The sequence below is a fragment of the Zootermopsis nevadensis genome, unplaced genomic scaffold (assembly GCF_977971745.1).
Source record: "Zootermopsis nevadensis isolate Lab colony 2312 unplaced genomic scaffold, Znev_1.0 Znev_ptg000021l, whole genome shotgun sequence".
Taxonomy (NCBI): domain Eukaryota; kingdom Metazoa; phylum Arthropoda; class Insecta; order Blattodea; family Termopsidae; genus Zootermopsis; species Zootermopsis nevadensis.
The window spans coordinates 6,720,123-6,733,425 of record NW_028259153.1 but is presented as its reverse complement, the minus strand read 5'-3'; the positions used below and the strand labels follow the sequence as shown (position 1 = coordinate 6,733,425).

The following is a 13,303-nucleotide window of genomic DNA, read 5'->3' as shown; positions in this document are numbered from 1 at the left end:
AATTTTTCTCAGTCACCTCAGTCCAAAGCTAGTCAGAGGCCTTAAATTGGGCCACGGCCGCTTCCTTCCACGTCGTTTGCAGTTGCGTAATCATTAAGTTCTATAATCTGAGCTACTGACAAACGTTTTAAAAAAGGAGTTTCGGTAGAGACAATGAAATTGCATGCAATGTTTGATTCGAGCACTCGAAGAGCTTCTGAATTTCTAATGGCGTATTCTAAGGCAAACTGAAAATCAAAGTCGACAGAGTAGTTTCTTGTTCAAACTGTTCTGAACAGAAAATCAATTAGACTCCATCACATTTAAAAGTGCCTTTTCAACCAATTCTTATTTTTTCTCAAAACATTATAAATTTCAGTGAAACTTCTTTGTGGCAAAGTGCTTAATTAAGCACACAGAACAATTTATTTTTCTCAGAAATATCCGTTATATTTCCTTTATGAACGCAAAATCAGGGGTCATATACCTTTTTTCTGTCTGTTTGTACGTATATTTCATCTACAAAATTATTTAATGGTTTTCGATATAATTTCGTCTTTGTGTTCAACCAATAAATTATATACCAGAAAAGGTGAGATTGTATCCAATTTCAAACCCTGTTTTTACTATTCCTATTTGTGTGCAGCAAAGTTGAAAATCAGTAGCGATAAAGCAGTTGTTACAGGCAATTCGGAATATGAAATAATCAGATGCTACCATACACAATAAAATTATTTTAAACATTTCTTACCTGTCCTCAAAACATAACCTCATACACCTTTCCTGTGTCTGCAAAAACTAGCTGAAAAATGTGTAACTGTGTTGCGTCTTTATTAGAATGACTCGTGGCGAATTTAGATTCCATCCATCGCGAATAAACACAAAAAGAAATTCGAATCTTTATTCATCACATTCCTCATCAACTGATTTTGCGTGTGTTATCAGAACGTATGTTGTATATACAAAGGACCCAGAAGGGTTTATTTATTTATATAATTATTATTATACGAGATATTAGGCCTAAGTATATATCTTTTTGTGACACCTATAATGCCTGTTAAATATGATGTAAGTAGTTAAGATGTTCAACTTTATTTCAAAAGTTTTTAAAACGCTTTAGCTATAATACATTTAACGACAAACAAGTGAGAGTAGATTTGCGTTCCTGTAAATCGTTCTGTATACTGAAAACGGCTAAAATGGGAAAAGTATAACAATCGACATTTCGATGTTAAAACTTACGCCAGAATTCTTCGAAGCTAAGCTTATCATCTGAATCACATTCCCTGATGAGCCTGGAGAAGTTTTCATGCGGGTTACAGGCTTTAAGATGTGGCTGTTATGTAGGACATTGAAGGTCGCCATGATAATACTGAAATGAATCCGCTGACATGTGAAAACGCGGAAAGAAAATCGCGTATAACAAGTCAAGTGTACAACTAAACTTTCACATGCGCCTCTGTACAGTGTATTGTTTTTTTTTTATTATCGGTAGGAAACATAATCTGCGACTAAGTGCGTGCAGTGCGTCCTAAAACAATTTATACGCACAACCATCACATACATGAGCATTGTGTATAAGTTTTTTGGGGACATTCCATAAACAGATGATGTTTCCTAGGTAACCATCTTACACATTTTCCTTTCTCTTTCTTGCCGAATGACCCTTCCTTATAGACGTATTTACGTCAAAAAGACGTGTTTTCTCTTCCGGAAATCACTAGCTCCATGTTCTCTATTCAGTTTAGCAGTTATGTTACCAGCTATACACAGGCAGTCCAGTCGGGAGTATGCTCTGAGAGAACAACACTTTTGAACTCTCTCTGATTTTACTGACGCCATGCAGGACCCTGTGACAAACATAGTAAGCAAGAAGTAGCTACTACTTCAAACAAGGTCGTCTCCTAGATCTTGAATTTAATCTTCTTTCTCCATAAGAAGAGCGTCGAGTAACGTAGAGCATGCAAGGCAGTAGCGACAAGTCTCTTTGGCTTTACTATTTTTATATCTCCTGTCTTTCTGTTTCTTTCATTCGAACTTGTGTAATTTTTTTCCGATGGAAACGGAATGTTGAATTCACAAGAGTGCCGTGCTATGGGAACAGAGTCCGCTCTAAGAGACTCGATACAGCTCAAAATACAACGCAAAAAAGCTTCCAAATTCCAATATTGTTCTCTTCTTCTATTATGAGCTTCAAAAGCATCTTCCTTATAGGCATAACTTGCCGAATATACAGTTGTTATTGAAAGCTAAGCACGAAATCGATTTGTGTGAAATAAATAATTTTCTTGCAGTAGATAAGCTCCTACGATGAAGCTTATTTCTATAATCTTATAGAAAACGCACGATGATATGTGGTATTCAACGCAAAGTTATCTTCTGTGTGACAAGGTGTACTGTCACACAGAAGGAGACTTCATGGAGATTGAGAGTCATGCAAGTTGCGGTCGTATAGAAGCCTACGTAATAACTATCATTGCACATTTCTTTGAGACTACACTCCTGTTTTAAAGAGGAAAAATTCTTGAGGCATCACAAAGACCGTACTTCTTTTCCTCAGTCTCCCAGAAACTTCTGAACTAAACCACGGGATTTTAAGAAAATTTTTATCAACACAATATCGCCTTATACCATCTTACCTAAAAATATAAATTCAAGGTTTATTACGGTCAAATGTCGATAATAACAAAAACCTTGGAGTCGTTGGAGGATACTATTAAAATTAATTCTTAGAAAAATTGGTTGTAAAGGTGTGGACTGGTTCCATGTGGCACAAGATAGGGACCGGTGGCGAGGTCTTGTAAAAACGGTGGTCTTCAGTTTCAATAAACGCCGGAGAATTTCCTGTCTAGCTGAGTGACTATTAGGTTGTTAAAAAGAACTCTGCCCCACGAAGATTGACTTGTTAATGTAAAAATACTATTTTATGAGGTTAAGCAAAACCTATTAACTTTTCCTGTACGTCAGGTATAAAAGTTAAAAATGTGTCAGTTACACGTCCTTTTCGCACGCTGAAAAGTGTAGGTCAGTGGCAACTTTAACTCCACTTACGTACTTAAAGCTGCAGATTCCATTTCGCTACGAGTGCGTCTTCTCAAGAGCGAAGTCGCCGATCTACTTGTAGAAACAAGTTCAAGGAAAAAAGGCAGAACAATGATGGCAGACACGTTATATTTAATGTCATGGATACCCTAAACAACAGTACACGAGGGTTTCTAACCTACGTCTTTCGCAAATAAAGTTAAGCCGTGTTAAGCAACAGTCAGCGAACTAAGTATCATCCAGTCTACACGATTAAAATACGAGGTGTGTGGCCTACCGTTGACCATTATAAATAGATCAATATTTGTAAATTATTATATGGCACGAGAATGTGCACAGGAGATTATACCCTTCAGAGCCTGAAGAAGGAGACTGTATGTTTCTCCGAAACGGTGGTATCTACCTAAACGTCCGCGCATGGCATTAAAAACCGGAAGGTTTCAACCTCATTCATCGACTATGAAGTAAATAAAACATTATTTGAACGCGACGTAGACATGAGATTAATAAACGTCATCTTCCATGTTTCAAATAATATTTCAGAGGCCTAAACGGTTCCTAATTTGTGTGAGTCGAAAACTTTTCGCTGTCAGTAGTAAAATACAACTTGTTCTTCCGGTTTCAAGCTTCAACTCTTTCCACATACACGATTTTCCCCTGAGGGAACAAGGAAGAAGCAGTGAGGGCGGAGACTCGGATGTTTTTCATCGCTCTAATAGACTTTATTAAATTAAAAATTAAATCGCACGGAAATGGCTGCTTGAATGTTAACCACATAGCTCGCTAAATTGGTTAGATTTATATAATTATATTCCTCAGCTTTTAGTCTGAACTGTTTATGTTCACTGCGATGATGGATTGTTAAAATATCTATAATAAATCAGTTGTAATCAATAGTTCTTGGTTTTAAAATTTACTTTGAATTAATATTTTGTATTCGCGTCGTTCGTATTAGATGGAATTTTATGTTAGCATAAGTAATGTTCATCAGCCAACGATTCAGAAACTGCTATTCTCTGTTATGTCTGAAAATAATTTAAAACCTACAAATACGAAATCTTTTGACACTAGGTCTTCTTGATTTCAGGTCTTCCTCAGTTGTTCAATAAACCACAAATAAAATTAAATATATTTTAATGCTATTTCGTGCATTAGTCCGGACTAGACACACGACCGAAAAACTTCCCCGGAAGACCTTTAAAAGAATGAACAAAATTTCTGGTAAGACAGACTTGATCTTGGTGTTTCGTTATCGCATTATTTAACAATGACGAGCGAACAATTGTTTTCTGGGAGAGGAAATTCATCTGAATGAGTAATAAATGAGCATAGCAGAGCGTGAACTTTTTTTCGTTTCAGATACAGTTTCTGTGTGGCAGTTCTGCGAGGTTCTGTGTACGCCATGGGCGGTTGTGGTTATGACAGAACGGCGGAAAGATACGACCCCAAGACGAACATGTGGTCATGGATCGCTCACATGAACAGGAAAAGATACGATGGAAGTGCGACTGCACTGAATGGTACGTAAATCCTGTGAAACAGAAATTTGTGAGTTAGTGCAGAAGGCGAGGTGTCTGTCTGTCTGTCCGCGTGTAAGAACGCAAGAATGTTGAAGGAATCACAGGATTTGAGGTTCTCACGGCGGGGAGTACGAAGATGGCTGTCGTTTGGCTTCTACCGACGTTTCAGTGGAACGTTTTGCCTTCATCTTCAAGGCATTCCTCTTCGCTCTTGAACTTACTTTCCCTCCCTCCATTATCCAATATTCTTTCATTATCCCTTTCTTTTATCCGTGCTACGGACTACGTTATTTCACAGACTGCAACGGCTTGAAGTTCCGAGTGCGTGATGGTTTCTTCTGCTCTCGTAAGCTGTCCCTGTGCGTCGTCTTCTGCCTTTTAGTGTGCACTCGGAGTGAATTCAAACAACCATCAAACTATCAAACTGGCTCTCAAATAATGCGGATGTAATATGTTTTTGAGACAGTCAATAATCTCACGTAATTAGCGCATTATATTATAAATGTAGAGCACTCTTAGCAGCTCTTTCCGTACATCTCTGGTACCAAATTTAATAAAATTCGTTTCACAGAAGACGTAACTTACCATCATTTCCATTATGCATTAATAAAGCAGTTTATGTTGTTTATGTTAAATTTTATCAGTTAAACTAATTTCCTTTGACACGCTGATTGTCTGCATTCGAAAGAAAGAAACAGATGAACAGAGACGGCCGTGTCTGTGCAGTTTCTGTGACTCGAAGGGGGACTTAATAGATTTACAAATTTAACTACGGATTGTCCCATGTCTGTGCTCTGCACGGAGCAGTTTAATGGCTCTCCCTAAAACAAATATGTGTACAGTTCGTGTCATAATTTGTTTTTACAGACAAAATGTACGTCGCTGGTGGATATGATGGTATGAATTATCTAAGCTCGGTAGAAGTTTATGACCCGGACACCGACCGATGGACGTTCGTTGCTCCAATGCATTCTGGACGTTGGTCTTTTTCTTGTGTCGAGTTCCACGGCTGTCTGTACGCCCTAGGTGAGAACTCTTGACACGTTGAGTGATGGTCCTCTATCATTTTTACAGAACTTGCTGTTGTGAAATGTCTTCCTGGTTTTCTTTGAGTGACTGAGATTTTATGAACAGCATTTTCCTCATGTCATCACAGAGTTAGTTTGTCAGTAATTTTAACCCCGATTCGTTGTTTCGATTACATTCTCGACAAAGAACACTTAACTAACTAACTAACTAACTAACAATCTCTTGTGGTATCTCAAGTTACGTATGCCCCATTTTTCACACAGTCGCACTTTTACAGCTAAATATTTTGTTCTTGTAGCAAGGAAATTTCAGTTTGCCGCGCTGTTATCCACAAAAAGCTGATGGTTTAAAGCAGTCCTTTCGTAGGCTTTGCTTTTCGTCACTTCTTTGTGTAACGCCGTTTGGAACAGTCCATCTACTGTTGATATTTAAAGCTAATTTCGCACGCAGTTTCATAAAGCAGACAACAGATGTCAGGCTCAATTTCCTGATGCTACAAGTGCGAAAATAATATTTTAGCTATTTCATCCTTTATTTCGTTCCTGCTATTAATATTAACACTGCAAAAGGGAATGAATTTTCTTCGTTGTATTTAATTCATTCGTTCCGTTTACGGAATTACAAATTTTAAGAGCGTAACGTCCGTTGGTTAAGACAGACGGAGTGTGAAGCACAGAGACAAATTAATGGAGGAAAAACGCAAAAAAGGACGCGAAATGTAAAAGAATCAACGAACACGTTAAGTTAACTTAAAGTGTTCGCTGTGGTTGTAATCAACCGCAAAAACTATTGATTTTCCCAATCTAAGATTCTTTTACATTTCGCGTCCTTTTTTGCGTTACTCCTTCTTCTTCTTCTTCTTCTTCTACGTTTCTCCTCCTTTTTCTGCATTTCTTCTCCATCATTTTCTCTCTGTATTTGTAGGCGTAATCGCTTGCATTCGGTAGGTTCTCGATGACACAAGTCGACATCCCGCATTTACAAACATTCAAGTCTGCCACCTGGTGCCTGCAATTTGAAACATTAAAAGTGAAAACAAACTTTCATCGTCCATCAGTATTTACTACACTCAAGACAATTTTATCACATTTCAATGACAGGTACAGAAAACATGCGATGATGTAACTCACGAAGGAAAGCCTCTTCTACCATAAATAATTTATTTAATACAAATTTAATAGAAATGTAATTTGAATGTCAGTGCATTTATGTAAAATTTAACAATTTTCTTAAAAATATCTTTGTGAGTCGTAAAATGTGTTAACCTAAAAATATCCATGTCTTTGTGTAGAATGAAAAACTGCTTGAAGCTGAGGGCACAGCTTCCACCGAAATGTCGTTGCTTGTATTTTGTTTCCAGACAAACGTAACAGAAATTCCCCCAATCGGAATTCAATGCACGATTGCCTCACCATATTTCAGAACAGTTCCCACGTGATATTTCTTTTACTCATGCGCACAGAACACCGGCCATATTGCTATTATAATGTAAAACATGTTATTACATCAAAGTGGAGGGAGAGGTTATGACTATTTTAAAACGCTGTCAAATGACGTGTGTTCTGGCTAGCGACGTTTCGTACACTTCATTAAGCCATTACCTTTGATCAGAATAATAAAATTTAATTATAAATTTTGTTTGGAGAGACAAGCTTGTCTTGTTTGAGACACGCGCCCATGACAATATTTCCCTCTTTTAGCAATACATTTTCAAAAAATATTTTGTCCCAACAAAAATAGTTCCGGAGAGGTTCTCCTACACGTAAGACAGACACAAACCAAAATTAAATGAATTTCAGTGGGATTTCTGGCTCTTGCACAAAACAAGTATGACGAAATATGGCTTCTGGGATGTTTTGGAGCTCCTTACTCAATCCGTCAACAGATGGCCGGAGACTGCGTGGTCAAACACGCCAAGAGACAGCCCTTTTGAAATAAACTTCCATCAGAAATGGAAACATGAGACGACAGGCGTCGTTAAACCTGAAACTGTCCTAAAACTTTGACGAAAGCCGAAGATTATGGCGATGCTGATTTGCCGAACGCCAGAAACTTCCTGCCCGAGAGAGTGCCACTGATCAAGGAAACTTAGTCAAAGAGCTTCTTATTAATGCAGTAACGGTTTACGTCTGATTAGCATTTCCTAGTCATTCGCCCTCTGATTTAACAAATCAGCTTGACCGCAAAATCGCCCTGCCTCCTTTCATTCCTCCCAAACATTTCTCGCGCATTTATTCAAGGCACTGAGTAAGCAGGAAGAACCTCTGGAACGTCGATCACTTTCTTCGACACTACACGGCTCAGTATCAGCAAGATCGCGGTTATTTTGATCGGAAATGATTCACTTCCTAGTGCTTTTAGAAAGTAACAGTTTGTGATTATACAGCCCTGAAAAATCATACAAAGAAACAAACAAAGAAACAAACCATCGATTTTCCTTGTCATCGAAACATGCGACTTGGGGGACGAATTTGGTCCTGTCATAATATCCAGTGACGACGAATATCATATCGTCGATCACTTCTGCGTTGAGTTTATATGCATAGAAGTTCATGTAAGGTATCTCGGTCCACGTGTTTTCTGCAGGGTCATACTTTTCGGTACTGAGCTTGGATGATGTCCAGTTGTGTCCTCCTGCACACACTCATTCAGTAACAGGTCACAGGATATAAAAAAACTACCAAACGATAAATTATTCTAACCCCATTCAGCGGGGCCCTTCTTGATATTCATTACTCTGTCAAATGGCCACGAAATATCTGGCCTTTATGGAGCCATTACCTTATTCACAAATGCCTGTAGTTGAATCCTTCTCACATACTCTACTTCCATAAAATATTTTAATATTATCCTTCCTTTTAAGACTATGTATCACAAGTGGTATCTTACCTTCAACATTACCAATTATAACTTTCTAGATGTTTGTATTTATCGTAATTTCGATGCTTCAAACTCCGTCCCTCTTAACCAACGGAATTTACGCTCTTAAAATTTGTAATTCCGTAAACGGAACGAATGAATTAAATACAACGAATGAAATTAATTCCCTCTTGCATTGTTAATATTAATAGCAGAAACGAATTAAAGGATGAAATAGCTAAAATATTATTTTCGCACTTGTAGCATCAGGAAATTGCGCCTGACTTCTGTCGTCTGCTTCATGAAACGGATTACGAAAATAGAGTTCAACAACAACACAAGATGCACTGTTCAAAATGGCGTTAGAAAACAAGTGACGAAACACAAGACTGCGAAGGGACTGCTTTAAACCATCGGCTTTTTGGGGATAACAGCGAGGCAAACTGAAATTTCCTTGCTACAAGAACAAAATATTTAGCTGTAAAAGTGCGACTGTGTGAAAAATGGGGCATGCGTTAGTTGAGATACCACAAGAGATTGTTAGTTAGTTAGTTAAGTGTTCTTTGTGGAGAATGTAATCGAAACCACGAATCGGGGTTAACATTAGTGACAAAAACTCTGTGATGACAGGAGAAAAATTCTGTTCATTAAATTTCAAGCACTCAAAAATACCAGGAAAACATTTCACAACAGCAAGTTCTGTAAGAAGGACAGAGGAGCTTCACTCGGAATGTCCAGAGTTCTCACCTAGGGCGTACAGACAGCCGTGGAACTCGACACAAGAAAAAAGCCAACGTTCAGAATGCATTGGTGCAACGAACGTCCATTCGTCGGTGTCCGGGTTATAAATTTCCACCGAGTTTAGATAATTGTTTCCGTCACTTCCACCAGCGACGTATATTTTGTCTGTAAAAACAAATTATGACACGAACTGTACACATATTTGGTGTAGGGAGAGGAATTAAACTGGTCCATGCAGAGCACAGACATGGGACAATCCCTACTTAAATTTGTAAATCTATTAAGTACCCCTTCGAGTCACAGAAACTGCACAGACACGGCCGTCTCTGTTCATCTGTTTCTTTCTTTCGAATGCAGACCATCGGCGTGTCAAAGGAAATTAGTTTAACTGTAAAATTTAACATAAACAGCATAAAGTGCTTAAGTGGAGATGATGGTAGGTTACTTCTTCTGCGAACCGAATTTAATTACATTTGGTACTAGAGATGTACGGAAAGAGCTGCTAAAAGGTGCTCTACGTTTATAATACAATGCGCTATTTACATGAGATTTTTAACTGTCTCAAAAACATATTACATCCGTATTATTTGAGAGCCAGTTTGACAGTGTGATGGTTGTTTGCATTCACTCCTAGTGCACACTAAAAAGGCAGAAGACGACGCACAGGGACAGCTTACGAGAGCAGAAGAAACCATCACGCACTCAGAACTTCAAGCCGTTGCAGTCTGTGAAATAACGTAGTCCGTAGCACGGATAAAAGAAAGGGATAATGAAAGAATATTGGATAATGGAGGGAGGGAAACTAAGATCAAGAGCGAAGAGGAATGCCTTGAAGATGAAGGCATAAAGTTCGCCTGAAACGTCGGCAGAATCCAAACGACAGCCATCTTCGTAATCCCCGCCGTGAGGACCTCAAATCCTGCTATTCCTTCAACCGTTCTTGCGTTCACACACGCGGACAGACAGACAGACAGACGCCTCGCCTTCTGCACTAACTCATACACTACTCTTTAACAGGATTTACGTACCATTCAGTGTAGCCGCACTTCCATAGCGTCGCTCTGTGTTCATTGGAGCGATCAAAGACCACTGGTCCGTCTCGCAGTCGTATCTTTCGGCCGTTCTGTGAGTCACATGAGACTCGTGACCGCCCATGGCGTACACTGAACCTCGCAGAACTGCCACCATAAAACTGTATCTGAAACGAAAAAAAGTATACTCTCTCCTATGCTCATTTATTACGATTCAGATGCATTTCCTCTCGCAGAACGCAATTGTTCGCTCGTCATTGTTGAATCATAATTCAAATGAATTAACAAGCAAATCGAATTCTTAAAACCAACTTTGTCGCAAAAGTCCTCCGAACTATTCACACTTTGCACGATGATCCTGTATGTGAGTGGTACAATTGTACATCCCCTGCCCTCCTTTATACCTTGACTAAGACAACGACTATCAGCTTTTGACGAAGAACTCTGCTCCAAGGAGTTCCTTAGTTATGAAGCTGCATCTTACCTGCGTTCATGCATAGGCGCCACCTCGCGGCATGTCTTCGTAACAGCGTTGAAGCAGAAACATGATCTTAAATCTTCAAAGCCGCAGTCGTAACCACCGATGACGTAAATGTCGACACCGACCACTGCCGTGCCGTGGTCGGCTCGCGGACCGATCGAGTGGATCCCCTCCACCTGCAGGAACGACAGGTCATGACTTTATGTTTCTTTGGGTCATTCGGTCTACTGAAGTGAAGTCCTTACATTAGAGTCAAAGCGACCAACCACCGGAGCAGAGGTGCAACCCCCAACAGTGGACCGAAATTGCTACCCCGTGGAGGGAGGCACTCGACAAAGACCGTGAGAAATTAACTTGGAGCGAAGGTGGGATTATGAGAGGCGGAGGAAACAGGAAGACCCGAAGAGAAGCTCTCGTCAAGTTCGACAGACAAATGTAGAATCAATTTCTGATCAACAGCTAACATTTCAGATTCGTACGATGGTAAAGACAGATGTTGGTGTTTTGGGTTTTATCGACGCAGAGATGGAGGCAGTACGTCCCCCACCCCACCCCAGGCGTGACCACGCAGATGGCCAACATCGACGCTGATCAGTGCTTCATTTGTTACGTTGAAATCCACTGACGATCAACGATGTCTAAAATCAGCAGATAGGTTGCCATGACAGTTGAAGTAGGACGCTTATTGTAAACGGTATTTAAGGAAAATTTCACATCCTTCGTCGATTCTTATTAGAACTTGCATTGTACATGAGACTTAAAACCTGTGTAATTTATTTATTTATTCTTTTTAATTCATGTCTTTGGAGCTTCTCTTAAAAAAGTGTTCAGTGCAATGGAAATTAGCGAACACGAAATAAAGAGGCAATGAGGTCCTCGTGATTAAGCTTAAATAAACAATTACTTAGTAAAAATAAGCAAAAGATGAAAAGTTAGTTTTTCTCGGAGACGTCATTTAACATCGCGCCGTAAGAGTAGACTTTTGTGCAACTCACCAGGCTCCACCGGTCTGCGCGTGCGTCGTAAGCTTCGATCACATCTGACGGTTCTCCGTCGCGATACCCACCAATAGCAAACAGAATGTCCTGTGGGATTCGCGGGCGGGCAATCCTTGGTGTCACGAATTCCTTGTCGTCCTTCGTCAAACTTTTCACGTCGTCCAGGAATGTGAGCGTCTCCGAGATCACGAGTTTGCACTTCTCATTTTCCGTCACGTAAGGGTGCTTTGACACCTGTTGAACAGTTCAATGTGGACCTTAAGAACTTTTTTGGAAGAAATGGAATGTTCCATTGCAGAGGATACAAGAAATTCACACATAATTTGGTTGGGAACTGACCGAAATAGATTATGGTATATAAAGGAAAATGTGTTTTTTCGTTTATTTAACGACGCTCACAACAAATGCACAGTTTGAGGAGCGAAGCGAAAACAAAGTTAAATTGATCTTAGAGAAAAATATTGAAATGTGTTTCAACCGAAATTTAAATACTTCAGTAACGGTTGCATTTTGATTTACATTCAAAAATGTAACTTATTTCTCGTCTCTTCCGTGCGAAATGCACGCTGCGATAACCACATTTTTTTTGATTCGATAATTTTAATTAATCGTTAAAATTACGTAAGAAAATTATGACAATTAGTTGCTTCGAGTGTCAAGGGAGGCAACCTTCTGCATGTTGAAGGTTGGGTGTAAGGCCCGTCAACACAACAGCGTGTGATGATGGGCTCGATGTCTATTATGAGGCATTGCATGTTTCGACCTTATTTGGTCATCATCAGGTGGTTCTCCTTAATTGTTCGAAACTAGTAGATAGGAATGCTAAATTGTAAAAACATTTCAAGCAGATAACATTTTCATGAATTCGTGCGATTGTTCACACGTATTCGTAAGAGGTGAGTCGCTGAAATCACAGGCCATTTGACTTAGGGTAGAAACATTTTTGTCGTGAAAACGTCTTTAAAATCGATGCCGTGTGTGGGGAGGCAATCGCGCCCAAATGAGCGACAGTTTCTGTCGAAGTAATTTCAAACTTCAATAATTCGGCTAAAAATAGACATAGCGCCGCCATCGTAGTCTCGTTTTAAAGAGGAAGGATGACCGTTTGTGTCAGTACCGCTCCGACATTCGTGGCGGCCGGACGTCGTGAACTGCGCACGCGCAAATTGAACCCACGATTTTCGACTTTCCGGATTCGATACGTGTCCATAAACGGGATCATATCTAAGAGACTAATTATCCGATCCGAGTGAAACAAGTGTAGTTTGAAGAGAGATTTATATTTTAGAACTAATCCTGGCCTCCAAGTGTGTATCTCAAAAACTCAAAAAGATACGAGGCTGTGAATTTGAAAACGTTTGAAAATTTCCCGATTTTCTTAAAATGTCGCGATATATGAGGGCAAAGTAAAACCAGAATTACAAAAATCTGGCACGAATGCGTAGAGCACAAAATTCCAAAGAGAATGACACCGAAAACGCCAGGTCTGGACCCAAAACCAACGCGCAGTACTGCCGCGAATAAAGGCAACGGAAGCGCGCTCGGACAACTCAGGCGGCATCTGACGAGCCCGGGTCAAGTATGGATAAGTACCAATTAAGAAATAATCATTTATGAAAATGA

General features: G+C 39.6%; 1 protein-coding gene across 6 annotated transcripts in view; it reads right to left on the bottom strand.

Moving 5' to 3' along the window:
• LOC110838292 (kelch-like protein 10) overlaps positions 1-13,303 on the bottom strand; it is a 172,696-nt gene that overhangs the window by 141,383 nt on the left and 18,010 nt on the right. For 4 of the 6 annotated variants that reach the window (XM_087352272.1, XM_087352278.1, XM_087352273.1 and 1 more), the window contains 6 exons: positions 11,678-11,914; positions 10,686-10,858; positions 10,199-10,368; positions 9,177-9,335; positions 7,997-8,204; positions 5,328-6,578 (listed from right to left, as the gene is read on the bottom strand). In XM_087352272.1, coding sequence (XP_087208398.1) covers positions 6,374-6,578; positions 7,997-8,204; positions 9,177-9,335; positions 10,199-10,368; positions 10,686-10,858; positions 11,678-11,914 — 1,152 coding nt within the window. In that variant the 3' untranslated portion in view covers positions 5,328-6,373. Of the gene's footprint in view, positions 1-5,327; positions 6,579-7,996; positions 8,205-9,176; positions 9,336-10,198; positions 10,369-10,685; positions 10,859-11,677; positions 11,915-13,303 lie in introns of those variants that run through there. The other 2 variants (XM_087352277.1, XM_087352275.1) reach the window with 2 other exon arrangements.